This window comes from Melanostigma gelatinosum (genome assembly GCF_949748355.1).
Source record: "Melanostigma gelatinosum genome assembly, chromosome: 6".
Lineage (NCBI taxonomy): Eukaryota > Metazoa > Chordata > Actinopteri > Perciformes > Zoarcidae > Melanostigma > Melanostigma gelatinosum.
Window position 1 is genome coordinate 10,330,718 of NC_136639.1, and position 26,248 is coordinate 10,356,965.

General features: G+C 42.7%; 1 protein-coding gene across 1 annotated transcript in view; it reads right to left on the minus strand.

The window, feature by feature from the left end:
* Positions 1 to 5,325: 5,325 nt before the first annotated feature.
* LOC306779261 (transmembrane protein 132C) overlaps positions 5,326 to 26,248 on the minus strand; it is a 108,010-nt gene continuing 87,087 nt past the window's right edge. The window contains exons 5-9 of the mRNA XM_079271110.1: positions 21,516 to 21,659; positions 15,166 to 15,374; positions 10,491 to 10,764; positions 8,761 to 8,952; positions 5,326 to 6,501 (exon numbers count right to left, since the gene is read on the minus strand). Coding sequence (XP_079127236.1) covers positions 5,332 to 6,501; positions 8,761 to 8,952; positions 10,491 to 10,764; positions 15,166 to 15,374; positions 21,516 to 21,659 — 1,989 coding nt within the window. The 3' untranslated portion in view covers positions 5,326 to 5,331. The remainder of the gene's footprint in view (positions 6,502 to 8,760; positions 8,953 to 10,490; positions 10,765 to 15,165; positions 15,375 to 21,515; positions 21,660 to 26,248) is intronic.

Here is a 26,248-nt window from a genome sequence, read left to right on the forward strand (position 1 = left end):
ATCTGTTTGATGGATTGGGACTTCAGAACAACATTTTGGACAGACATTCATATTCCCCAGAGGATGCATCCTGATGTGACTCCCTGACTTTTCCTTTAGTGCCACCAAGAGGTCGACATTTGTGCTTTGAGTGAAATGCCTCAACAGTTGCTGAATAGATAAATAATGACATTACCATTAGCCTCAGCTGCACCTTTTTTTGTGCTAATCAAACGATTAGAGTTGCTAAACTAAGATGGCGTGCATATCTACGGAAAGACTTATTGTAACAACAAATCAAGGCAGTAAAGGTGACATTATGTTTCAGTCAGTGTCTTTAATCTCCAGGTCTCTTTAGTTCTAGGTTGATGTATATCAACATATAAAAAATTAAATTGACATGTTAAGTAGAATAATCTTAAGAATTAAGAAAGAAGGAAGTTGGTGTGTGTATCTCCTAGTCATTTGCTAATGACTTTTTTGAGGGCATGTGGCAGCATAGCATCATCTACAAAATACTAAGCTGATTTAAATGGTATTACTGAGTCTTACCTGTGTAATGAGAAACCGACAGATGCTCCAGAGGATGTTCCTCCAGTAAGTGGAGGATTAGGAAGTATCAGCACATGTTAATTAAGATAAGCTAATGCAGACACAATGTTTAAGAGAACGGCCAAGCAGACAAATTGCCGATCTCTAAGTACTAACTTTGTTGGGCGGCAGCCTTTTCCAAATGAGACAGTGTTGGGCACGAGACAAGTTGATCAACTCAGGGCTCGTCTATTTCTAACACGCTATTGTACTGATAATATGAGCAATGGGGAAAAAGAAACATCTGTATAGCTTCTCACAATCTCATGTTTCAGAAAGTGTCAGTCTTGTCACTTGCAATCCTGTTTTCTGTGGGGCCGAGCACATCGGCAGGTTAAGGGTGTTCATTCAGACGGATGATCTGCGAAATAAGCAACCGTAAAATGAGTTTAACAGCGTGCATCCATCTGGATTTACCGCATCAACCTTGGTTAGTGTGTGCAGGTCCTGTGGTTTAGAGCTTCTTATTTGTACAGAATGGGGCTTGACTCCCATAAAACAGTACAGGTATCAAGATACATTTTTCTCAGCCACACTGAGGAACGTCATTTGAGCTTGACCGTATCTTGGTTGCCCTCTGACCTTCGATTGTTTTCCGGCAGATAGAAAAATGCCCCGACCTGTCTCAGGGCGCTGGCTGATAGGTCGCTCCGCTGTGCTCGGTGCTCCGCTCCTCCTGTGCGGATATATATCTAAATGACACGGTTGGATACTCACCTCATGCTGCTAAAGGGCTTTGCTTGCTGCCTTTTTGTTGCGGGTTTGAGTCATGGCTCATACTTTTTGTCGTGCATATGTTACTGTTGTGTGTGAGTTTGTGAGTTTTACCGTACATCACATTGTAAGAGTCAGAAGCTGATTGGTAAATGGTGTTGTGGGGATGCACCTCCATTCTGGGGACCAACTGGCTGCATGGTCTCCACAGTTTATTCGGGGAATTTGGACTTAGGGTTAAGTGAGTGAGATATGGGTATTCTATATTTTTCCGACTCAACAAATCTGAAACCATCAAAACCAACAAAGTCTGACAGGGCTTATTCCTCTCTGCCATAGACTTCCGTTGTTGTTCAAAAACTATTAAGAAACATGAAGTTTTCCTTTATTATGATGAACAGAGGCACTGTGGTTTAACACTGTCTTGCTGTTGTAAATCAGGAGCACCAAATATGTATTAGTCCACAGTTAAAAATAGTCCCCAACAGCTGCTGTATTAACTCCTGTTTGAGCAACATTTGCTAACATTGATGAAATTGTTTTTCATAAATTGTGTTAATTACATCTTCAGCTGCCACTGACAGGCAAGTCAAAGTATTGAACAATGGACATGGTAGGTCTGTGTCATTTGTTGACAATAATAAAACTACCGAATAAGATCAGCCTGATCCTGTAAAGTTTACAGATTAGGTTGAGGCTCAATGTAGTCAATAAAGAGCTTTTACAAGGTTAGCGAGACAAGTTACTCTGTGTTTGTGAACATGTGTGTGTGTGTTCTCTGGTGTTTGTCTTCCCACTGTGTTGCACTGGTCAGGTGGGAGATGATGTTTACAAGACACAGATTGGGCACAAGGGTGTTGTATATGAACGCTGTTGTCTTTGGTTCCCTGCGGCTCCATCTGTAAAAATTGGTCAGACTGTAATGTCAAGCTGACCTTGTCATTCCCATGTGACTGCTTGTTTGTGCGAGTTTACTTGCTGTGAATCTACTGTGAACTGATTTTTATTTGTTAGAGAATTCACAGGAAGCAACATAAATCAAGCAGCGAATAATCATTTGGAAATTGCAAATACAGACCCGGCACATTAGGACCACAGGGAGCACTGCCAACCATTAGTGTGAGTTTGTTGGTCTCACATCATCAATTTAATTAAAAATCCATTTAAGATGGAGGCCTGAGGAAGGCTTTTTCTTTTCCTTTCAGGGAAGTCAAGGCATCAAGGCCAATGCAAATGAGTCTTGCGTTACCATGCTCTAAGAATGGAGGTGAATACAATCTTTAGAGCTCCTGTGCAGCATCTCAGCAGGTGTGAACACGTCTACAGCCAAAGCCCAAGGGTTTGGAGGCGGTGGGTCTTAAATGGGCTGCGCTGTTCTTCTCCTACCTGAAGACGCTGAATCCACCGACGACAGTCACGGAAAGGGAGTCGCAGTGGTGTTTTAATTACACAGGGCCTTTCATCAATCATGCCCCTTGTGGCTGACAGTTAAATCCCTCCCAGACCTGCACTGGCTCGCCTCTCTCCTCTCTCCTCGCCCTTCACAGTCCACAGGCTGAGCACACAGCACACGCTGCACATGGACTCGCTTCAATCCCCTGCAGTCACTGATAGAACCACAGAAGCAGGAAAATCACACAGGAGACAGCCGGTCGCATTGCAGGAAGAAAAACAAAACCATTTCAGGACAGTAGAAACGGAGGCAAAGGAGTGAGCATGTAGAGTTTTTCCTCTGTGTGTGTACACACACTATATTGTCATTAGCTGCCGTTAACCTGAGTAATTGTGAATTCAGCTGAGGTCATAATATGTTTCACTTCTACTAGACTCAGTTTAAAATACTGTAACACCAGAAAATATAAGTTTGACTGTAAACAGGAAGGAACAGCTAGCCTGGCTCTGTGTAAAGGTAACGGATATGTCTATCACCACCTCTAAAGATCAGTAATTAACATGCTTAAATCTTCAGAGTCCAGGCAGTAACTGTGCCGTCTAAGACAGTCTGGCACATCAGCTTTACAGCTCATGTAAAATGTTTTCACTCTTCAGTCTTTATACAGTTTGAATACATATTATAAAGTATGAATTAGAGGTGTTGCAGGCAGATTTGTTTACCTTCGGACAGAGCCAGGCTAGCTGTTTCCCCTTCTTTCCAGTCTTTATGCTAAGCTAAGCTAACTGCCTGCTGGTTGTCGCTCCATATTCAACGCAAATAAAAGAGGATGGTATCCATCTTCTACGAAAGCAAACAGCAAATAAACACATTTCCCAAAACTGCTCCTTCACTTATGTCACTACCTATCATGGCTAGTTATCTATATATTTGAAATCTATATAGCTGATGTTGTTGTGTTAACTCAGTGGCACAGCATGCAGTGAATCAATAGCAGCACCACAGAAGTAGAAAAGAGAATCAGTCGACAGGCTGCTTGAACGAATTAAATAAAAGTAGAAAAGCCACTGAAGTTCTTACTCAGGCGTCTGGAGGTGCTCCATTCAGTGCTGACATAACTCACCTAATCTAAATGGCATCCCATAATCACACTCAAGGTGGTGCTACCATTTGCTTGACTATCCATTGACACCTCCCTTCTTCCAAGCTAATATTGTGAGCGTTGCTGATTAACAATCTGATCCACACCGCAGCAACAGTTAACATTATGTGAACATTTCTCTGCTTGATGGAAAAATAATAACACAAAAAAAAACGCAATCAGCCAACACCACTGTGATGATAATCACGTTCACTCAGCAAAATGCAATTTTTCAGCCGACTGCCTTTGTTTAGGACATTTTCAGAGACGATTATTATTTGAGCAATTATCTGAATACTCAAAGATCCTTTTCCAAAAAGGAAACGTTTCCCACCTTGCCTGTAATCGTCCCTCTTTGTATCTCCACTCTGTCCGAGAGATGGAGAGCACATTTCATCCCAGTGTGTCCATCAGTATGCTTTTCCTGGAGGCTATGGCACTGAGGTTAACGAGACCTTAATTGGCATTTTCTTCAAAGCTCACTTCACTTTAAACTGGGGGGTTCCAGTAGAAAATGTCAAACTACACTGATGTCCAGCCATTTAGTGTAAAAGCTCCTTCATACACTAGCTGTCATCTTAGGGTACTGACATCTAATAGACGAAATGAGAGTATTAATGGGTGCTGCCTTCCCCCACCGACCAGCATTAAAGAGGAGCAGATTGTGTTGTGGCTTGTGGGTAAACTGCATCTCATGAAATACTCGTCATACAAAGATGAATGTGTAATTGGCTCCCCTTCCTCAACCACATTCCTCAGATGACCTTATGGCTGAGAATTGAAAGGCCTAACGATGCTGCGGTCAATAAAAGCTGATACACAATCTTGACATTGTTGTGTATTTCTTAAATGTTATGAAAAATACAATATACAGAGCAACAATACAATGCTGTGGAGACTGTTCGGTATATACATATATATATATATATATATATATATATATATATATATATATATATATATATCAGGTTTTCTGCCGTCTTAAGGATCATGAACCAGAGAGTTATGTCTTTTTTTAGTTTTTTTTTACCATCGACATGCAGACATTCCTGGTTGCTTGCTTGGGCCCTTCCAGAACTCTTCCATAGAACAAGGATCTGGCGTAAGAAATTAATATCCAAATGTTACAAAACTTCCAAAACCATTTAATGTGCACTCACATTCAGAACATCTATCTAGTCATGTTACTGTTTGTTTTAAAATCTACATGTTTAATGAATATTACATAGTCCTGGGATCCTTCTATCTAAACCCTGTAGTAATAAAATGATGATAAAAAGGTAATCATCTGATAAACAAATGAAAAAGAACCACCTGATGTCATAATTCATTGTCATTTTTCTTCATTGGTGATTATCAGTCACTTGTGGAATCATGACAATCCTCTTTAATTAAATGACCCTTTGGCAGCTTGGGGATGATTCTGAAGTCAATTCCCAGGTCCGGTTTCTGTCCAGACCCACTTTCCTCTGAAAGGCATAAGGGTGAGTTTGTTACAAGGGCACACAGTACATTATGCCACCTCCTTTAAAGCGCTGTCATTTAACCTTTCCATGTAATTGCGCAACTCCTTGGAGTCTCCCAGCTCCACATCTTGGCAAACCCACTTAATGTCCTGGCTGTGGCTTCCAGTCAGTGTGTTAACAGTGGGGTAGCTACTGTCCGAGGGGATGGTGGTGAACGTGGTGAACTTGACTCGCTTCCTCTTGGTGGTGGGTGAGTCTCCTTTGCTATCCTTGGCTATGCACCCAGTGTCCGCCGCCCGGTGCACTTGGCCCTGCACGTTCTTCTGGGCCGAGCTTCCGTTCAGCAAGTGGCTGCCCTCCTCGAGCCCGCCGCTCGAGTCCATCATGGAGGTCTGTTCCTCTTGCTGGGGCGACAGGCTGATCTGGCTCTCCAGCAGCTCGGCCTCATTCCCCAGCCACACCCAATCGTGGGCATGGTTCATGTTCTCCTGGCCCTCAATCGACAGCTCCTTGTGGCGGTATTTCAGGGTATATGAAATGCAGTTGATGAGAAAGACCAGGATGGCAAGACAGAAGACCCCCAGCAGGGCGTACATGCCGATCTCCAGGTCTGTGAGCCCACGAGCAGTCTGAATGAGGTCATCATCCATATTGCGGCCGCGGGGAAGGTCCACTTGCGCGGGGAAGTCAGCAAAGTCAATAGGCATGTTCTGCCTACCATCATCTGAAAGTTTATCTCCATTGGGTCTGCGCATTATTGCGCTTCTGGTGGTGGTGGCTCTCTTCAGCGCCCCATCCTCCATGTCAGAGATGGAGCTGCCATAATAGTGACTGTCGGGGTCGGTCCTGTCCTGGGATGGGGAGAGCCTGCCTCTGTTCTCCATGTCGTCTCCATCGGGGCCGTAGTCGCTGCTCCCTCCCCTTGAGCTGTCACTACGACCAAACTTCACTCTGACGTTACAGTTCCCTGCTGCCAGGATGCTGCGGCGCTTGAACTTCTGGCAGACCTCGCGAACAGTCATTTCCACCCTGACCAGCAGACCTTGGCCCTCCGCCTCTGTCACGATGACAGGCCACTTCCACGAGGGGTTCTGCTGCACTGTCACTACTTCCTCATCGAGGGAGGTGGCCGTCAGGACAAAGAAGTCGGCATTATACAGGTCTAGAGGAGCCACAGAGCCGTCGCTGAACTGTAGCCACGCGCTGATCAAGGCCTCCTGTGAGATCACACACACAAACAACATGCAAAGAGAGAGAGAAGATAGTCAGTGACAGACAACATGTTGTGCCTTCATATTACAAAGAAATGGAAATGGAACAGATCAAATTGTTTTCAATGCATTAGCACTAAAATATTTTTGAAATTGCAAGGCCTCTTTGTTGGAGAGTTAGAGCATCCACCAGTTGTTGTTCAGGTACGGTGTAATATCCCACTGGCTTACTGGCTTCACTCAGGACTAAAGTGAATTGGTATGAATATTTGCATATCGTGCTCCTTTTGTCAATGCACCAAATCGACTTACGATAAACATGCAGTGTCCTAGTTGTGGAAAGACCAATACTAAGTTGTGTGGTTCTGATATCTCAGCGGCTATTCTCTCTAAACTACGGGGGATAAAGATTAAAAGATAGGCAGGAAAGATCAAACAGTAACATTAAACGGGTGGATTTGCCACACATAGGCATCTCAAGGCCCTCTCCTACTGCAATTTCACAATTTGCCTTTTAATGTTGCCAAAGGACAAATCCCCAAAGGCGCACAAGTAGATCCCCACAGTGGTCTGTCAACGCTCCCTAATTACGGACACCAGGGGACTTACAGTGCAGCGCTGCCTGCTTATCTTCACAGTTTGCACGTGGAGATAGGGGAGATAAATGGCCTTCCCATCCTTCCTTGCTTGGAGGAAGAGGAGGGGAGAGGAATGTATAGGAGCAGTCCAGGGAACTTGTGAGAGGGCTTGATGGGCAGATCAAAGGGGCCACAATGAGAGCAGCCAGGGCAAATGAGAAAGGGAAGCAAAATATGAAAGTTTGGGCTGTGAGTCACATTTTGGTACGAAGCTGTGGTGTTTCTTTTGCATGCTCTGAGAGTAAGCTCCCGTTTCTATTACCTGCCCAAGGAAACACATTCTGTCACACTCTGGCTTTCAGGCCTTGGAGTTAAGAGGGTTAGGGACGGTGTAGAACAAACAAATATCGCAGCTTTCTTTGATTGTAAAATTGCTCATTCAAGGGCCCTGGTAGTGTGAAATGAAACCTGGAAGAAAGTCTTTTGTTTTGAAAAGCACAGTAATCAAGGCTGCAGAATGCACATTTATTTGGCTTCAGTATATACAGTACAGTATAAAAGTCAATTTTTCATCAAATGTCGATTGAGAATAACTCAAAGAAATGAATGCGTAAAACTAATTATTCTCTTTTTAATCAGACCTGGCTAAATTGTGTTTGCAAATAATTACTGCTCTTTGTTTTTAATCTATTAGATTAGAGGATTTGTATTCAATTGAGGGGGCTAAGAGCGACAAGAGCTCTTAAGCAAAGCTCAAGTCACACTTAATTTCTCTTTCATACTTTACCTCAGGTCTCTTACAGGGCGGCAACAATTATCTTCATCAGCCATTATTTTTCTTCAATATTAATCGATTCATAGTTTGGTCTATAAAATGTCAAAAAAGTGAAAAATGCAGCCTAAAGCCATATGAAATATGACAAAATGAATATTAAATAGCTTGTTTTATTAGGCCAACATCCCAAAGCCTACAGATATTAAGTCAACTGTCAGATATGACAAAGAAAAGCAGTAGATCGGCACATTGATGAAGCTTGAATTATGACTCAATCCATCACCAAGCATCTCGATGGATTACTGATTAATCAACTAATTGTTGAAGCTCTACCTTTCTTGTTTTCTGCCTTTGTTTGAGAGAGAAGTGTTTGGTGTGTTTTGATCTTGTCTGTTTGCACGTTTCCCCCCTCTCTTGGCCTTTCTGTCTCTCCCTCTCACTGCTCACCTGGCCATGATGTGCCATCAACACACCTGTCTGCCAATCACTCCAGGTGCTCTTCCCTTCTAAAACCCTGTTTCAACAGCCACTCTCTGCAGGATTGTTGTGCCGTTCACGGTTTGTCAATCTGCCACGCTTCCAGAGCTTTACCTAGTTTAGCTTGCCAGCTTGACATTTCTGTTGTTTAGTGTGTTTGTCTGCCTGCCTGCTCACAATACGGTATCTTCTTACGCCTAGCTCTCTTGTCTCCTGGACAACCTGCCTGCCTTGTCTATTTGCAGAGCCAGCCAGCTCTCACCTCTGAATTCCCCCTGCCAAGCTTTCTCCCCTGGATCCCCTTTCTCTTACCTCAGCCAGCCTCCATTTCACCTTACTGCTAATAAAGAGACTTGTTTTTCACCTACCAGCCTCTCCAGCGTCCGCATTTAGGTTCAGCCTCGCAATCGGTGACCTGTATTACTGTATCCTGACCTGTTTGGGGCTCTGCAGAACCTCCTGCGTGGTCGTGGTGGCCAGGATGGCTCTGTTGCTTCCAGGACTTAGCTGAAGGCTCATAGAGAGGCCCGTCACCAGCTGGACCCCCAGCTCTGTGATGGTCACTTTGTCATCCACCACAGTGATGGTCTTCTCTGCCAGGATGGAGTCTGACAAAGGAGACAACACCTAGGCGGTGCGAAGACAGCAGAGAAAGAGAAGAGGCAGAAAATGATTACAATTGTGACATTAAAGGAATTTTAAAAGGAAAAGATGAAGAATTAGCTTTTGTTCCACAACATTTCCCTCACAAATACGTGATTGCAATAACCTGTGAGGTTTTGGTATGGTCAATTACAGCTGTGCTACTCTACAATATTGAATCAACCTATTGTATACCCTGTTCATGAAAGCTTTTTCATTTCCTGCTCTAAACACCCAGGGCTGAGGAGATGTTTCCCAGGAGAAATCAGCAGCGACAGCAACTGTAGCTGAACACAAAAAATAGAGCACTACTTAGAGAAACTTCATCAACAAAAACTTCAAGCAGAAGTAACTCAACACTGGTCTCACATCGCATGACTGACAAGGCATTCCTGGCAGGTGGAATGCAAAAACATCCCATCAATAAGCACTTAGCAGTGAAGATGTCACAGACATGGGAAAAAAAGCGGATTACCACGAGTTACAGGTGATTTAAGAATATGTCTTTCCAAGTGCTTCATCGAACATAAAAAGCTCACAAGCCCCTGCGCAATATGCAAAACCTACTTTTTTATATTTTATCTCTTTACTCAGGCTGTGTCGATCAAACAACTGGACTTGGCTGCCATCCAGCCCCAATACCGCCTGCAGGTGAGAATCCAATCCCTTTGATTAATACTGGTAATCCAGAGGAAAGGCACACTTTAACCCCAATTCAGAAACAGGAAGAAGTTATGATGAATGCCATGTGTGCTATGTGTGACTGTCTCCGCATGCACGTCTCTGTGAACGTCTGCTCGTGCATCAGTCTGCGTGACGAGTGGCACAGGTAGTCCCAGCTGTCAGACCTTCGCGCTCATCGTGTTTTCCGGTCCGTGCTTGTTTTGTTAGTGCGTGAATATTTTAGGCCTTGTATTCTGTAATTACTAAATCAGACCTCTGCCAAGATCATTGACAGCCTCCAGTGCCCTCTGCAATGCAGTTTACATCATCAGATTTTGGGAAGAAAGAAGCAGAAGGAGGACAAGTGGCTAGACCTTCTTTGAGACGGGAAGAAACGAGGTTCATGGGGAATATGCTTTTAATGTTGGGAAGTACTGGCACAAGTGGAACATTACAATTGCTCGTGCTCCCTCTATTATTAATAATGCCTACAAGCATGAGACGATGGTCACCAACCTTGATGTTATTATTTAGGCCTGCCTATTTAAAAAACACTGCTCTTCAGGTTGATTACAATTTGGTCTTATTACCATAGTGTCGCCATCGTTTCTATTAATTAGCACAATATTTTAAACGCACCAAAGTGTGCATGAACAACTATGGAGAGTACAGTACTGTTGGTTAAAAGTTAAACCAGGACGTTGGTATGTATGCTACGATAGATGGTTTGCATGTAGCTTTTAGCTTTTTTTGCATGTAGCTCTCTGACTGTCATATCAACTTAATTTAAGCAACAGGATAAACTGGAATTGTTGTCTAACAATTACACAAAATCCTTTCAAGCTAAAACATTGGCCCACCTGGATTGTTGTCATCCCCATGTCCAGTCCCACCAGTATCCTCCTGTCCTGTAGCTTTGCAATCTGCGGGTCCTCTACTTTCAGGAAGTCCCACACCAGCTCTGTGATGTCCACCTGCCAATCAGTGCCCAGCATGAAGCTGGTTTGGCCTCGAGGATCAGCTGACTCAGCTACAAAATGGGTTAGGACTCTGACCATGGCATGTTGGTACTGCAGGGTGCAGCTTCGCCCTCGTCTGTCTTCATCATTCTCATCCTCGCTGTCCCGTGTGGACCTTGCAATAAAAAAAAAAGAATAAAAACCTAATGTGCAAACTGGGAGGAACTTTTCTTTATGGATAGCAATGTTGGTCGGTCCAATACATTGGTCCGGACTGAAACTTCAGTACTTATCAGATGGATTGCCATGACATTTTTGTACGGACATGTATGGTCCCCAAAGGATGAATCCAAATATAGAAATATGTTTTATGACCGAATACCTGCAGAACTAATGACATCCACATCAGCCTCATCTGTACTTTTCTGTAAAATTCAGTATGCTAACACGCTAAACATGGAAACATTATAGCTGCAACACATTTGCATGTAAGCATTGTATTGATGTGTGGTCCGTAGTATTTTCAGCAGCATTGAACTGAAACTGGTCTCTGTCAAACATTCACACACACAGAGCAGTGTAACCAACACAGGAATGTTTACCCGACGAAGATGAAGTAACGATGCAATGTTGTTGATTAAGCCACTAAGGGAGGATCATTTTTCCCTCTGAGTCTCTCCTTCACTGTTTCATAGCACCTGGCCTGGGTTGTGAATGTGCACACACCTCTTTACTGCTTACTTAATAGCGTTCCTCATTGCTCTGTTGCCAGGAAATCAAATTGTATTACTTTAGGCAACAAATCAGCCAACAGGGCTCAGCTCTTTCTCACCAGGAAAATTGCTTTATGTGTGACAAACTGGGTTTAATGGTTACAATACAGCTGCAATATCATTAGATTTTGCCCATAACTGTTTTTTTATTTTGCTTGAGCAAACAACAGATGAAGCACACTACGATGTTGAGAAAGCAATGTTTGAACGGTTGATCTGGGAGAATAAATGCTGCTCCAGCTCTTCAGTCTTACACTCGGGCACAGTCGGGACACTTTCAAACAGGAAAAGTGCTTTGTCAACAAAACTGCTAACCATATTCTGCATATAGACGCATCCGTCTTCTTGCTCTCTCTCTCACACGCACAAACACACCAAAGGTCCATCATGATAAAGTGGAGGAGAAAATAGCTTAATCTCTGAAACAGTTTTTCTTGCGATTATCCGCTCTGCTTGTCTCTTTGTTGTTTGAATCCCCTGAGAAATCGGACTGCACGTGAAGCCGATGGAATAAAGATGTTAGCCTCACGCTCCAGAGAAAAGCCAGTGAGATTTGGAGTTAAGGGCTTAAAAAACGATTTCACATGCAACTGAATGACGGCCATTCACAGAGGAAATTACTCTGGATATTGTGGGATCACTAAAAGAAAACATTTGGATTCAGGATTCAACAAGAACAACTGGTACATGTGCTTTGGACACATTTACAAGTGTCTGTCGTGCTGAAATACAAAATACAAAAACAAAACAAATGCTTATTTCACTATTTGTTTGATGCTGGTGTATTAGAGGCCCTGAAAACGTCATATCATATTTATCCGTAACATCCAATATCCATGACTGAATGAGCAATAATCTAAATTAAAATAAAACAAAAGTTGAACACTTAAATAAGGACACAGTCAAATTCTTAGTCGTTTTTTTCGAAGACAACACAAAGTGGAAATGAGTGGTGTATCAGCCTGGTGTCATCAGTCGTATCACTATACCAGAGCAGGATGTCTGCTTAGCACTGAACATGTCTGCGAACAGTGTTTTTTAAAAGTTTCATTTTGGGCACTGTTTTAGAAACGCCTGTAACACTAGATTAACACAGCAGATCCGTTGTGCCTGAGCAGCCTTGACACATTTAATGCATATTCATGACTGCTAACTCCTCCGCTTATGATTTTTACCTCACTTTCCACACAAAAGTGGAACACTGCATTCAATTTCCAGGCGAGGACGGGGTTATTTGAGTCCTTCTGGTCAATAATAGTTTTAGTTACACAAACAAAAGAACTACCTTCTGCATGAAATGTAGCACCAACTCAGATTCCAACTGAAGAGCAGGGATTGTGATTTTGTGACATTCATTTTACGTCGCATTTTTCTCTGATACAATTTATCTTCTCCTTTAACAGATTCCTGTTCACGACTGACTATCCACTCATTTACATATTAGAGAGGAGAAAACCATCTGCCAATGATTTCAGTCACCACCTTCCAATTATTCCAATGGCAGTAATTGAAAGTTTCTCACCGCTGACTGCTTGAGTTAAATCCTTTTGAATCATATTGTGAGCGTTTTCAGCGTAAACAGAATTTGTTATTTGACATTCACAGACGACGAGTTGACAAACGGCACTGATGTTACAGGAGTCTGTACCGACATATTGACTGTGTCAGCGTTTAAACAGTGTGTTTATAAGGAGGGTGTAATGGTTTCAGGAGCAAACAAGCTGATCGTGAAGTCGGATCGTTTTAGCTCCGGTATAAATCTGATATGACAGTGCTTGTGCAGCCACCTCAAAATCTAATCTAAGGTTAATCTAATAAACAAATCACACTCAGTGCCGAGAACAACCTGCTTCACAAAGCAATCTTTCTTTCTGCTTCATTCACTTTCAAGCCCAGTTGTGACTTCAGAGGAGATGCTGCATATTAATGTGTGTGTGTGTGTGTCATGCTTATTTTTGTTGTGCCCCGTGAATCGTGTGCCGTATTTGTTTTGGCATTTCGCTGCATATTATGTTTTGCTACAACGTGACGAAGGTCATTTGGACAGAAAAAAGGCAGTGCTGCTGATATTTACAGATCCATGCAGCTCCATCTGCTGCTTGATTGTTTTTCTATTATTTGAACATTGTAGGGGATTCAAGTACAACCTTGTTTTACAGTAGAGAGAAAGCACTCAGTTTACGCCATCTCTGTGTAAAACAAAAGGTAACTGCGAGATGTTTTTATTAACGCAACACAACATGGGGGAAAAGGAATCACAAGACACACTTCTTGAGAGACGTGTAAAGGGAGTAGTGCATGCCTGAGTGCTACGCCTACACTTAGGTTTGCTGTCTGCGAAGGCTTATCTTGTCCCTCTTTTGACAGGGCTTAGGGAGGGAAGAGGTGAGCCATACAGCCAGTGTGAAGAGTACTTTTTGCGACTATCCAACTTGCAGGCCTGATGTCTCTATTCCCTCATTTCTCTCGCTCAACCCCATGTGGCCCCCGACATGCCTGCCTGGTCGATAAAGGAAGGTCCCGCCACTTGCTATTGTCGCTCCGTGGCTCAGTTCCTCGTGGGCTTATGGACAGTGGAGCAGTGCCCATTCTCACCCACAGACATAGTGCTACTTTGCAAGGTCACGCCTGCTATCCCCTGATAAACAAAGACGGGTGGAAGACAGGGAGAAACAAAGCTCTCTGCTGCCCAACAGCAGTGACAATGACAACGCAACTCGGCTGTCCATGCTGATAAAGGCGGACCGGCACACAGCAACATCCTCGACAAGCCGTGGCATTCGTCGAATGCTGTACCTCTGCCACTCAGAATGAGAGGAGAGCAGGGATAATTAGAGCAGTCACACTGGTGCGTGGGATGACTCCCAAACCCAAGACCAACCTCAACACTTTTCCAGAGGTAATTACTGCGGGTAAGCTGATAGCTGCTCCATCAATTGATGGATTTCAACAGTTGCAGAGAAGCACTGCACAGCGGTGTTGGCAGAGGTGCTGCTAGTGATGAGGCACCCGAGGGAGAGGTCTGACCTCAAGGCAGCTCTAATAATGTCCTTTTTTTTTACTGATGACTAAGAGGCAAAATGGCAGGCCTCCTTAAGCCGCTCGTAATGACAAGCTGTATTGCACAGGTCAGCCATTTTGTTATCAGCCAAGAACTGTCAACAGGAGTGAAGTCAGGAAGAGACAAGCGGAGTGGTGTTCAGTCAAACGTCTCATCATTATCTTATCTTAGGCTGCCGTGATCGAAATCAAATACATCACCTGGATTAAAGGCCATTTTACCCTCTTGAAGGAAGCTAGTGCTGCTGCGAAGGAGGACTAAGGGCTCTGATCGTGAGCATTTCTGTGATGCCAACGAGAAACTCTAGAAGCGCTAGGTAAAGAATGAATAAAACCCCACTATTAATCTAATTGGGATCCGTTCAAGTAAAGATTTGTGCCATAACCTTGATGCTGTTTCATTCGATAATTGGAAATTGTGCCTGAGTGCACTTTGCACAGATGATCACACACAAATATTGAAGTGAGAAAATGTGAGCCCTTGCAAAAAGAAAAAAAACATGTGAACGTAACGTAAAGACTGAGTCAACTTATAGTGCCTCCAATTAGCCAAACATACCTGGCAGAACCTTGCAATTATATCTATTTCTCTGGTTTAATCTCATCCTGACAGATCCAGAGAAAGAGTGAATAAACTACTATTTCATCATTGAGTCTGTAAAAGGGGAACAATGTAGTTTAAAAACGTGTGTTGAGTGAGAGACACATTGCTCTGTAACTGACCGAAGCATGCAGCACTGTACCTCTGACTGGTGGCCATGATGGGTACCCTCCACCCTTTGATCTGGCTCAGCTCCGTGTCTGACACCTCAATCTGGAGAGGGAGTCGAGGGATCCACACGTTGAGCTCCAGTTGAGCACTCAGGTATCCGTAGGTGAAGTTCACCATCATCTTCACCTTGCCCTTCATCTCCTTGCCATTCACGAAAATATAGTCGCACCTGTCTGACACCTGCGTGAGAGCAGAGGGGAAGGATTAAGAAGTTGAGCTCTTCTGACAGTTGCACATAGATGACTACACATTGAATTAGGGAGGAAGGGGGGGGGGGGGGGTGCAGCGAGGGCATTTTGAACCTAAGGGAAAACAGGCCGTGGTCTGCTTTTCTATTATATTCCTGCCTACAGCTAAAAGAGGAACCAACAGATGGAAACTAGTCAAAAGAGAGCAGTTGTCTCTTGATAAAATAACCAAACTCAAAGCCATCTGTTTCATAAAATTGCTTTGTAAACGGAGTGAGCGGGCCAAATTTGTGCTGTAGAAAGACACAACTCCTTGTTGCCTGGTGCTGCTCACTCTCTTTGAAGCCCCCCCCCAAATGTGTCTTTTGTTACTTGTGTCAGCGTTTGATTTATGTCCAGAATTTCCTCTTTCTCCATCTCTTTAAAAGCCTTATTATATGGCCATGCAGGCAAAACAAACACAAAAGGTATGCAAATACACGAAAGCCAAAGAGGATCTCAACACAGATATTCAGAAGACACAGTATGTCTTTAGCAGAGATACCCTGTTCTTTTCTGGGCACTTTGTCAATCCTATTGATCCCATCATAGAGGGGAGTACCAAGGCTGGAACCAGATGGTCTGGGGAAATATCTTTTTTTTTCCTCTATTCCCAAGTTATTTCTCCACAGCGAGATAAAACCATAAACAGCCATTAATCATGAAGCGGCGGCAGAATATCCTCTGTGACCAGGAAGAACACTTTGTGTGTGAGCTCCCTCCACTTCACATCACCTGTAGAGTGAAGCCCGCACAATACTTTTTTTGGAAACTAAAGTTTGTCTGGTCGGTGGAGATTGAGTGCATTGATTTTACATTCTGCGCTGTGTGTAATCAAAACAGTCATCAAACACATTCCAGTTGATTCCCTTCAATGTAAATGAATGTGATGCAAGTGTCTACTGTATATGGACATTTGAATCGTGCAACATATTGAACTCTTTTTCTGAGTGTGCATACTGCGAGGGAAAAAGATACAAACATAATTTCCTGAAGGAATTCATTCATTCTCCCAACGATTCAATATGAGTGTAAAATAAAAGATCTTTCTGCAATCCTACAATGAATCAAGGTGCCAATTATCATTTGAAAAGCAATTAAATTTTAAAGTCAAACTGAATATGTAAGGAAATATGTACTATAATACTGCAGCTATAGTGCACATGTATGTCCTTTTGGAATGGAGGATAAAATAAAACCATTTTTGCACACATTTGTAGAAAAAGCACGACGACAATTAAGTCCCGCCCACACCGGATTGTATAACAATTCATTGTTCTCCATTGCCTTTGTATTGTGTGAAGGCGCCTGTCACTTTCGTCTGCCAGCAAACAACAGAAAAATGCCTAAAGGCTGCTGTGTGGTGGGATGAACTAGGCTAAAGAACCCACAACTATGCTTTAATAAGCTGCCAAACCTAAAAACTGTGGATTCAGACATAAGATGTGAGGCCTCAGCAGGAAGAATGGTACAATTGTGGAATTCTGACACTCAGGATGCTTAATGTTTGTCCAAAAACTATATTTCTGTCAATTACGCTGAAGCCTTTTGAAAGTATGCAACTTGTGTTATAATGGAATGTTGTGAATACATCAAACTATATGCAGTATTATGTTTGCACGTTTTGTTTTCCCAGAGGTTGACTGAAATCTGAGGGCCAGTGTTACTGAGAGATATCTTTTTAGTTCCTGCCTTTGAACCAGCCCACATAGTGTTGGTTATGTAGCATAGCGTTAGTGATATAGAACATTTGTGACCTTTATGGCATGCAACATTTGGGAGGGTATGGCTTTTTGGAGCACTCATATCAAAGATGGGACTTAACAACTAAGTGTGGCTGCTGGAGTGATATAATGAACTATTGCCTATAATGCACCTGTCAAATAACCAGTAAAAGCACATTGTCACTTGGGACCAACAATTCACGCCCTATGCAGAACACTAATGCTATCACAAGGCAAGGCAAGTTTATTTGTATAGCACATTTCAACAACAAGGTAATTCAAAGTGCTTCACATAAAACCATTAAAAGCATCAAAACATAAGGCAAAAGAAAAGGAGATTTAAAAACAATTAAGAACATTCATGAAAACATTAAAAAACAGTGCAAGAAATAAAATGCAGTAGTAAAATGCAGAAATGCAGGATATTGATGAATATATTAATTGAACGTGGTTCAATTAAAGGCAGCAGCAAACAGAAAGGTCTTCAATCTTGATTTAAATAAGCTGAGGGTCTCAGCAGACCTGCAGCTTTCTGGGACTTTGTTCCAGATATGTGGAGCAGAAAAACTGAACGCTGCTTCTCCATGTTTAGTTCTGACTCTGGGAACAGAAAGTAGACCGGTCCCAGACGACCTGAGGGGTCGGGATGGTTCATAAGGTAGCAGCAGATCAGAGATGTATTTTGGCCCTAAACCATTCAGTGCTTTGTAAACCAACAGCAGGATTTTAAAGTCAATTCTTTGTTGGACAGGAAGCCAGTGCAAAGACATCAGAACTGGAGTGATGTGATCCACCCTCCTGGTCTTAGTGAGGACTCGAGCTGCAGCGTTCTGAATCAGCTGCAGCTTTCTGACGGACTTTTTACAGAGACCTGTAAACACACCGTTACAGTCGTCCAGTCTGCTGAAGATAAATGCGTGGACAAGTTTTTCCAAATCCTGTTGAGACATAAGTCCTCTAATCCTTGATATATTCTTCAGGTGATAGTAGGCTGATTTTGTAATTGTCTTGATATGGCTGTTCAGGTTGAGGTCTGAATCCATAACTACACCTAGATTTCTGGCTTGGTTTGTGGGTTTTAACATCAGTGACTGAAGCTGAGCGGTGATTTTCAATTGTTCATCCTTGGTACCGAAAACAATTACTTCTGTTTTATCTTTGTTTAATTGAAGAATATTCTGGCACATCCAGTTGTTGATTTGTTCAATGCAGTTACCCAGCCCTTGTATGGGATTATAGTCCCCTGGTGACATAGTTATGTAGATTTGTGTGTCGTCTGCATAATTATGATAACACGCTTTGTTGTTTTCACAGGAGAAAAACAAATAAAACCTAAATTACATTTATACCAATTTCTTAGCAAAAATGCAATTCCAGTTCAACTTAAAAACAAAAATCGACAGTAACCATTTTTAAATGGTACAAAAAGGTTGCCCACCAGACAAGAATCCCTAGAAACCCCTGTGAGAAAGCTAAAAGCACGCTGCAGGGCATCCTTCAAGGCTACAGCCAACCATGAGAGAACTTCTGCTAAGGACTGAAGGATCAGTGGATAGTTGCTCTGGTATTACAGCCAATAAATAGTACAGAGCACACGTACAGTCTAGTACCTTGCTCATGCACTAATGCAGCACGACACCGCAAAGTAACACGGAGCGTCAGAGCTGCTTAATTAAGCTGTTCAACATCTCTACAATGGCGGAGGCGCTCCCTGGCTACAGTCAGTCATGGATCAGATCGGGCTCCGTCAAAGCTTCCAGTGTGAGAGTGTGTTTGATCTGATCAAGATGTCAGAGGAGTCGCTGCTCCTTGTCAGCCCTCATTGTTCATCTCTTCCTCTCTCACTGCTCTCAGTCGGCTGATACTGAAGTGCCTTTAACGGCCCGTTTCGTCTGCGACTTCTCTCACAAGTTTGGGCCTCACAAACGTCAGCTTGCAGGCTAGACGACACCTGACTGGGCCTCATGTAAGGCTCATTGACCAAAGTTAACAGTGATATGGATGATCAATAAGAAGGATTTTGATTGGCAAATATGTTTATTTTGCTAGCTACATTCAGAAAAAAGCTGCGAGAAGTCAGTTTATCCTTATTTGCATTCGGAAAAGAACGTGTAATGAGTGTGGGATTTATTAGCATTGAGGTTTGCTACAGAATGTCCCATGACAGGAAAATGAACTGCCTGCTGGCATTTCTTTGATCTACTCCCAAACATACTAAGCGGAAACAATTATGGCAAACATGGCAGCTGACATCCAGGCGTCCTAACACATTACACTGACAGACTTACACCTTCCCGCTGTGCTGTCTCATTGGCCGACATTGCTCCAATTCACTATTTTAACATAAAAAGACCCCCTGAATTAATCAGCGGCGCCTTTAACCCCTCGTATACATGTTGTGGCAGACGGAGGGTGGGACTGTCTCTGTGAATTACAAACTCTCCGTCATTCTGATTCACACAGTATCGTAAACGTCCAGGAAGATCCACCGCCGCATTAATCAGACGCATTAGGCAGCTAACGGGAGAATACTTACAGAGGACATTGAGGCTGTCTCTGGATCGAGCCCAGGAAATTAACAACTCACCAGACGGATACAATCCACGGCAGATATGAGCGATGGGAGTACGGAGCATGAAGGTGGGGTGAGCCTGTCTCTGGTTTGTACACACAGTTGGCTTGACAGAAGCAATTAAGCAGCTCAGACTCCTCTGAGTAAGCTACAGCGCTCACTTCGATGCAACGGGAAGGTCTGTACATATTGTAACAGCCCTGCTCCGTGGAAGCAGTGCTTTGAAGAGCCCATAGCATGACCTTGAGTAAGTAATGTTCATGGCTAACAAGGAGACAGAAGATTTGCTCTGGCAATTCATTAACACATGATTTAACTGTGGAACGTGTTTGTGCTGTTGATTTTGCTGTTTCAATATTCTTTGTGTGTGTGTGTGTGTGTGTGTGTGTGTGTGTGTGTGTGTGTGTGTGTGTGTGTGTGTGTGTGTGTGTGTGTGTGTGTGTGTGTGTGTGACCAATTGAAATATTGTTTTCTATAGAAAAAAACCTGGGAGCCAAAGGTTCAATGCTTTCTGCTCAAAAAGCATATTTGGACCTTTATATCTGAGAAACCGACAGACAAAATGGTACATTTAAAACTCTAATAACATGTAGACATATTGACGCATTGTCATCTTTTATGGCAATATGCAACTACAAATCCACAGTCAGAGCCTTATTTCAGCCTACATGTCAGACATTCATTTGTTTACAGAAGACAAATCTCCAAAGAGGTTTAAAGAAAAAGCCTGTGACCTGAGGTATTTATTTAAAATTCATTGCAATTATAAGGTCACAAGTGAGTAGAAGCATCATTTGCTGTGCACAGTGATTCATTATTCCGGTTTAATGTCGCTCTGTGTTTACGTCTCACTAATTCCCCGGGTCATAATTGGATAAATTAGTCATCGCAGGCCGAGAATAACTTCCCTGAGTGAGCACCAGTGAGGACGAATGCTCTGACCAAGACATGTCAGCAGCAGAGCTGTGGCCATTTGTTTTTAAACTCCTTTAACTACAATTTAATTTCCCTCTGGAACTCACTTAACCATCCCTAACTCACGCATCAGACATGATTAAGTGGATCGCTGTGGCGAAAGATCGTCCTCTACTTATGAATTTGTTTCGTTATTGTTCTTTTTAGTGTTCATAACTTGTGAACAACACTTGGTGTTTGATTTGCTGCATCCTGTCCATTCTGATCTTGACAGATTGCAACACAATTGGAAGGAGCCCTTGGCACCACAGCAGGGTGCAGTTTCTAGATCCTGAGCAACATCTCAGCCACTTATAATTGGAAAGAGAACACAGACAGATGTGATTTATTTCTCCGGTTTTTATTGAGTCTTTCTACAGATTATTAAGAAGTCATTGGAATTCTGTTGGAGCGCGACACTGATACCAGGGCTCAACTTTATAACACCGTAAGGGACTTTCTGCCCTGTTGTGCCTTGTGCCCCAGGTTTGAAAGGGGCTCTAAAAATAAAAGAACATTTGAGCAACCTGTCAGCAGTCACTGCATATCAAACACACACTTTCATGTTGTTTGCTGGTGTTTGTTTATCCTTTCTGGAGGATTTATATAGATGTGCTAAACATAGAAAATCTTCTCATCTGTCGCATTTTTTATATTCTCAGTTTTGCTTTCACATAAGCTCTAATGCAGTGTCTGTCAAACAATACCTGCATTGTGTCAGTCATTAAATACACCGATTTCAGCTCAGTCTTTCTTCTGGTTTTCCTGAGTTTAGCTCAAATTGAAAATGTGCATAAACAGGTGGATGGAAAGGCTCGTTTCTTCAGCAATTCATCTTACTGACCTTGACCACATCTTCGTCTGTAGTACGACACTTGACTGCATCGGAGACATCGGTGACAGAGGTGTCGATTCCAATGGTCACCACTTTTACAGGGACAGCCACTGTCCTCCCAGTCAGCACGGCGGTGTTCAAAATCTCAGAGTCCTGGAGACGGAAAGAGGCAGAGAGATCAGCACAGCAACGGTCGAAGGCCTGGCAGGTCTCTAATCCACCTCCATCCAACAACAGACCCTCGGGGATTACAAGCGCAGAAAACAATAGAAATAGTGCAAGTAACAAGTAGTATTGAAAATGATGATGCTACAGCCGCTGAAAGTACATGTTTTTGCTATTTAAATTCAGCTGGACCAGGTCTACTGAGCACCTTTGTTCTTTTAAAGGTGCAAACATGCAGCATTTTGTGTTGATTGATTTTTGAACAGTTACTTTGGAGTTTCTAAGCCGAGTTGCCAAAATGTGAAACGAACCATAACAATTTCTGGGCTCTCTAATTATTGTGATTGCAACTGTCAAGCTGAATACTAAACGTTGTCCTCACTGCCACGCTCTTCAGCCAGCTAATTGATTAAAGTAATCAGCATAACATTGTGCTTGGCTGGTCAGACAAATTACTGATCGGCAGATACCATTTAGATTTGACTTGATTATCAACAGGAGACAAATGAAACGCTTGAATAATTATATTTCACGCGGGGAAATTATTCACGCTCCATTCCATCAACATTTTTCTATGAGTCATTCACGTCTCTGCTCAGTCACCGATAGTGATGCAGTGACATGAAGGCACTGAGTGTTTCTCTTTCAATGGTCGATCCGGCTTTTATTCATAGTGTCCTGGATCCACAGCAATATGAAGGCACTCTTTGCAGTAACTGTAGTGGTTGTGATTGCCCTCCTCTTGTGCAATTGGAGACGTCTCAAACACTACCTTGTTTGCAATGCATAGTGGATTTCATTTCTTCCTTCAGTCATACGCCTGGCCTCTATTCTCAATGTGAAAACTAAACAGTTCCAACAAACCCTCTGCCCCCTAAAGCATTTATCTCCCAGACCACGGGGAGATTGGACAGACTGAAAAGGACATCATAGAATCAGCCTCATAAATAAATGAGCAGTGTAACATTTTATTGATAAGGGGCCTTTCTGACAGGAATGCAAAGTGCAGTAAACACAGAAAACACAAGTGGTACCAGGAAACATATGGGGATAGAATGCAAGAACAATACTGCCCTACAAAGTGAAGTTGAGATTAAAGGGTTTAAAGTCTCCAAGCTCCCTGGCAAACTGCGTAACAGAAGTTTGTAATGCCTCTAGATTACTGGGGGGGGGGGGGGGGGGGGGGGGGGGGGGGAATTCACATACTGTGCTCTGCATTTGGATAATCTTCACAGAATGCAAAAATAAAATTCAGCAAACTGTGTTCTGTCAGCTTCCTTGTCCATAAAATACCCTTATTTGAACCACTATTTTAACCGTTTTACAAAAGTACATGAAGTTACTTTACATATATGTGCTATAAAAGTAACCACACCAAATCGCATAATTTCCACTATAAAATCAAAACTTGACTGAAGTACTCTTCCGCATTGAAATTATAATAATAATAATTTTCATACTTTGATTAAATATTTAGTTATTCAGTCCTGGGTACATTTGTACTTATATACTGGCCAATCGGCCATAGGCTCTGTGTAACTAAGGCTGCAATTTACCACTGGGCTGTATTAGAGGTACCTCAGCGGTCTAGACAGCCTTGGTTCTTTAAGTTTGATGGCACTGCTTCATCACTATGAACATACATCTTAACCTTTCGTTACACATGCACACAGTCTCTCACACACACCACTATTGTCACAGAAGATAATTGGGGCCAATTACGATGAGTTTGAGGTGAACTTTTTCTCTCTAAAGCCACATTGGATTGGAGAAATGGCTCTTCAATTAGACAGATTCATATGGACCCCTGGGTAGCTCAGTAAATAGCTGCATTGGAGGTCAAAGTGTACGTCTCAATACTTGTACAACGAACATGGCTTTTTTGCCATTGGGGAACTGAAATTACTTTCTTAAGCGAAGTGCACAGCATGACAAAGACCCCTCATTGTACCATGCTTTCATTCTGCTACTGGGATGGTCTTAGACAAAAGCCCTACTTTAACTTCAATGGAACGGAACCCCAAGACACCTTTTCTTGGCACTATATTGAAGCCTTGCCAGCACTGAAGACATTTCAGTGCTCTTCTATTGAGGAAGCTACGATTATTTTTCTTTTAACGCTGAAATCTTACTCAGGAGTGATGCCAGCTGAATCAAATGTGACATTTGTTTCGAGTACCATTGTTAAAGCTGACAAGCGCAGACAGGACCAATCTACAATGCCCGACTTCCTGGAAGCACATTCACGGGTATCCCATTGTCACCTGCAGGGACGAACACAAGATTTGTACAGTGCCCTCTTAACTCTGTTTCTAAACACTTCCCCTTGTGTTTGTGAGCGAGAAAAGGAGGATTACGTTTGGGTGAAAGGAGCCTGGTCGTTTGTGAGCATCAATTACCGAGACCAGTCAGCTTTGCAGTGAAATGATTATTAATTGAGCCAAGAGATAGCTATGAATCACAAAAAAACACTTCATCTTCAAATGGCTTTTCATTACAATTGTATAGACTGTGACAGTGTTATATAGCAATATACCCCGCCCCCCCCACACCTCTCCCTGTGCCTCTGACTTTGATTCAATTCCCCTTAAAATCGAGTGTTGCTGTAAATTAATTCTGTGTCTGCTGGGATTCCTCCATTTCCAGAGGGTCATCTATAATACATGATGGGGTAAATGGTTGGGACCTGGAAAGCGGAGGCTACTGTTATATTACAGCAGCTGGAGATGACCCAGCAGGTTGAGAGCATCAGAGAGCATGGCTTGACGGTAATAAGCCACAGCGGGATCCCACAGTGATGCATCAATGGTCCACCACTCAGATAGACACAGAATGGAGAGCTGCAGCGTTACTCGACTGAGTGTCTTACAGTAGAGAGTGAAAGAAGACGTCTGTGAAACTGGTAAAACTTGATGACAGTTTTTATTATGGACAGAAATAAATAGGTTTCTTACTTGAGACGCCAGATATAAAAAAATGCCATTAAAACCTTAGTTCTGTAGCTGCTTTGTTTTTATGTTCCTTCTTTTTAGAATATTAAAAGGTGCAACATGTAGCAATTTGTGCTTCTCGTGTGTGTTGCCTGCAGGATATAAAGGCGTTACTCTGTCCTCTTTTGTCCGGTGTGCATTGATTCTAGGAGCGAAAAAGGATAACAAATAATAGTAATCCTTGATAACATCCGGTATACTGTATTCAGATGAGGTTCATCAACATGAAGTTTGATTGAAACAGCCTGAATAGAAGTTAAATGATGCAGATGTGTTGCAAAGTAAACACATCTTTTCATTTTTTTGTCATAAAGCAATCTCCCTTTTGTATCAAATAACAATGCAACAGATTTCGCAATTGGATTTGAATGGATTACATCACTTACACAAAACCGTGGCTTCTGACCATCAAAGTGTACGGTGAAGTATATTGCTTTTTTATATTTGGGGCAATATGCTCTCTAAATAGAACAGTAGGCATTGTCTTTACCAGAGCCACGATGCCATCATTTTGTCATGTTTTTAGGATCCATTTTAGGACCTCTCCAAGACGGATTCTCAAGATTATGTCATGATGCAGACGCTACATGAAGGCCCCTGTCACTCCCAGTTTAGATTGTGCTTTTTGTGATGTATACAGTATTACTGAACTCATTTACAAATAATCAAACCATAAGATTCACCACAAAGTTAACCTGGAGCTTTCTGGACACCCGAGGACTCGGTTCCCTGGCGGTCCTTCACGATGGCTGAACTGGAAGCCAAGCAAGTAGAAGTAAGAGAAGCCGTCACATAGTAACACCTGAAACAAGAAGCCGATTTCGGCTTGTGTCTAATTGTCAGTTCATCGGAGCTACCATGCTGTGTTTCGCCTGTTTGTTTCCTGGTAATAGTCTTCTTCTGGTGTTTTGAGTTCATTCCTTGTGGTCGGGCCTGGTGGATTAGGTTTCCTGCCTGCCATCGGACATTCAGCTTGTAAAGAAATTGTCCTTTTTTGAATTATTTCATGTTTCTGCTGCCTCCGCATCCTTTCTTTACCTGTATTCTTGAAACGTGGCACTATGGGAAGCAGGGGTGAGAATGAGCATTGCGTAGACATTTACTTGTCGCATCTTTCCGTCCTTCATCTCTGTCATTCCCTATTGACACATATCCTTCTTTTGGTCACTCTCTCTTTTCTATTTATTATGAATAATTATGATAATTTGTATTGCACTTAACATATAAATGATTAAAAGAAGAACATGTTGTAGTTTTTGTTCAATAATCTGTGGGAGAACTGCCTGTCTGCTTTATCAAGGATCTCTCTCTCCCTCTGTTAGCATTCAGCACGCTGCTGTGGCTGGTAATGTGTTCTGGGCTGTAATTTCTGCCTGTGTCTCAGTTGGATCTGAAAATAAGTGAGATTTATGGTGTCAGCCTGAGTGACACTGGTAGCATGAGAAGTAGCGAAGCTGCTGCCTATGTCCTGCTATTAGCCTCTGCTTCTACCCAGCACTAACACATCCACACTCTGGTCTCACCATCCTGGCTGTACGACAACAAATGAACAGGTCAAGCACAGTGTTGAGTTGGGGATTTTAGAGG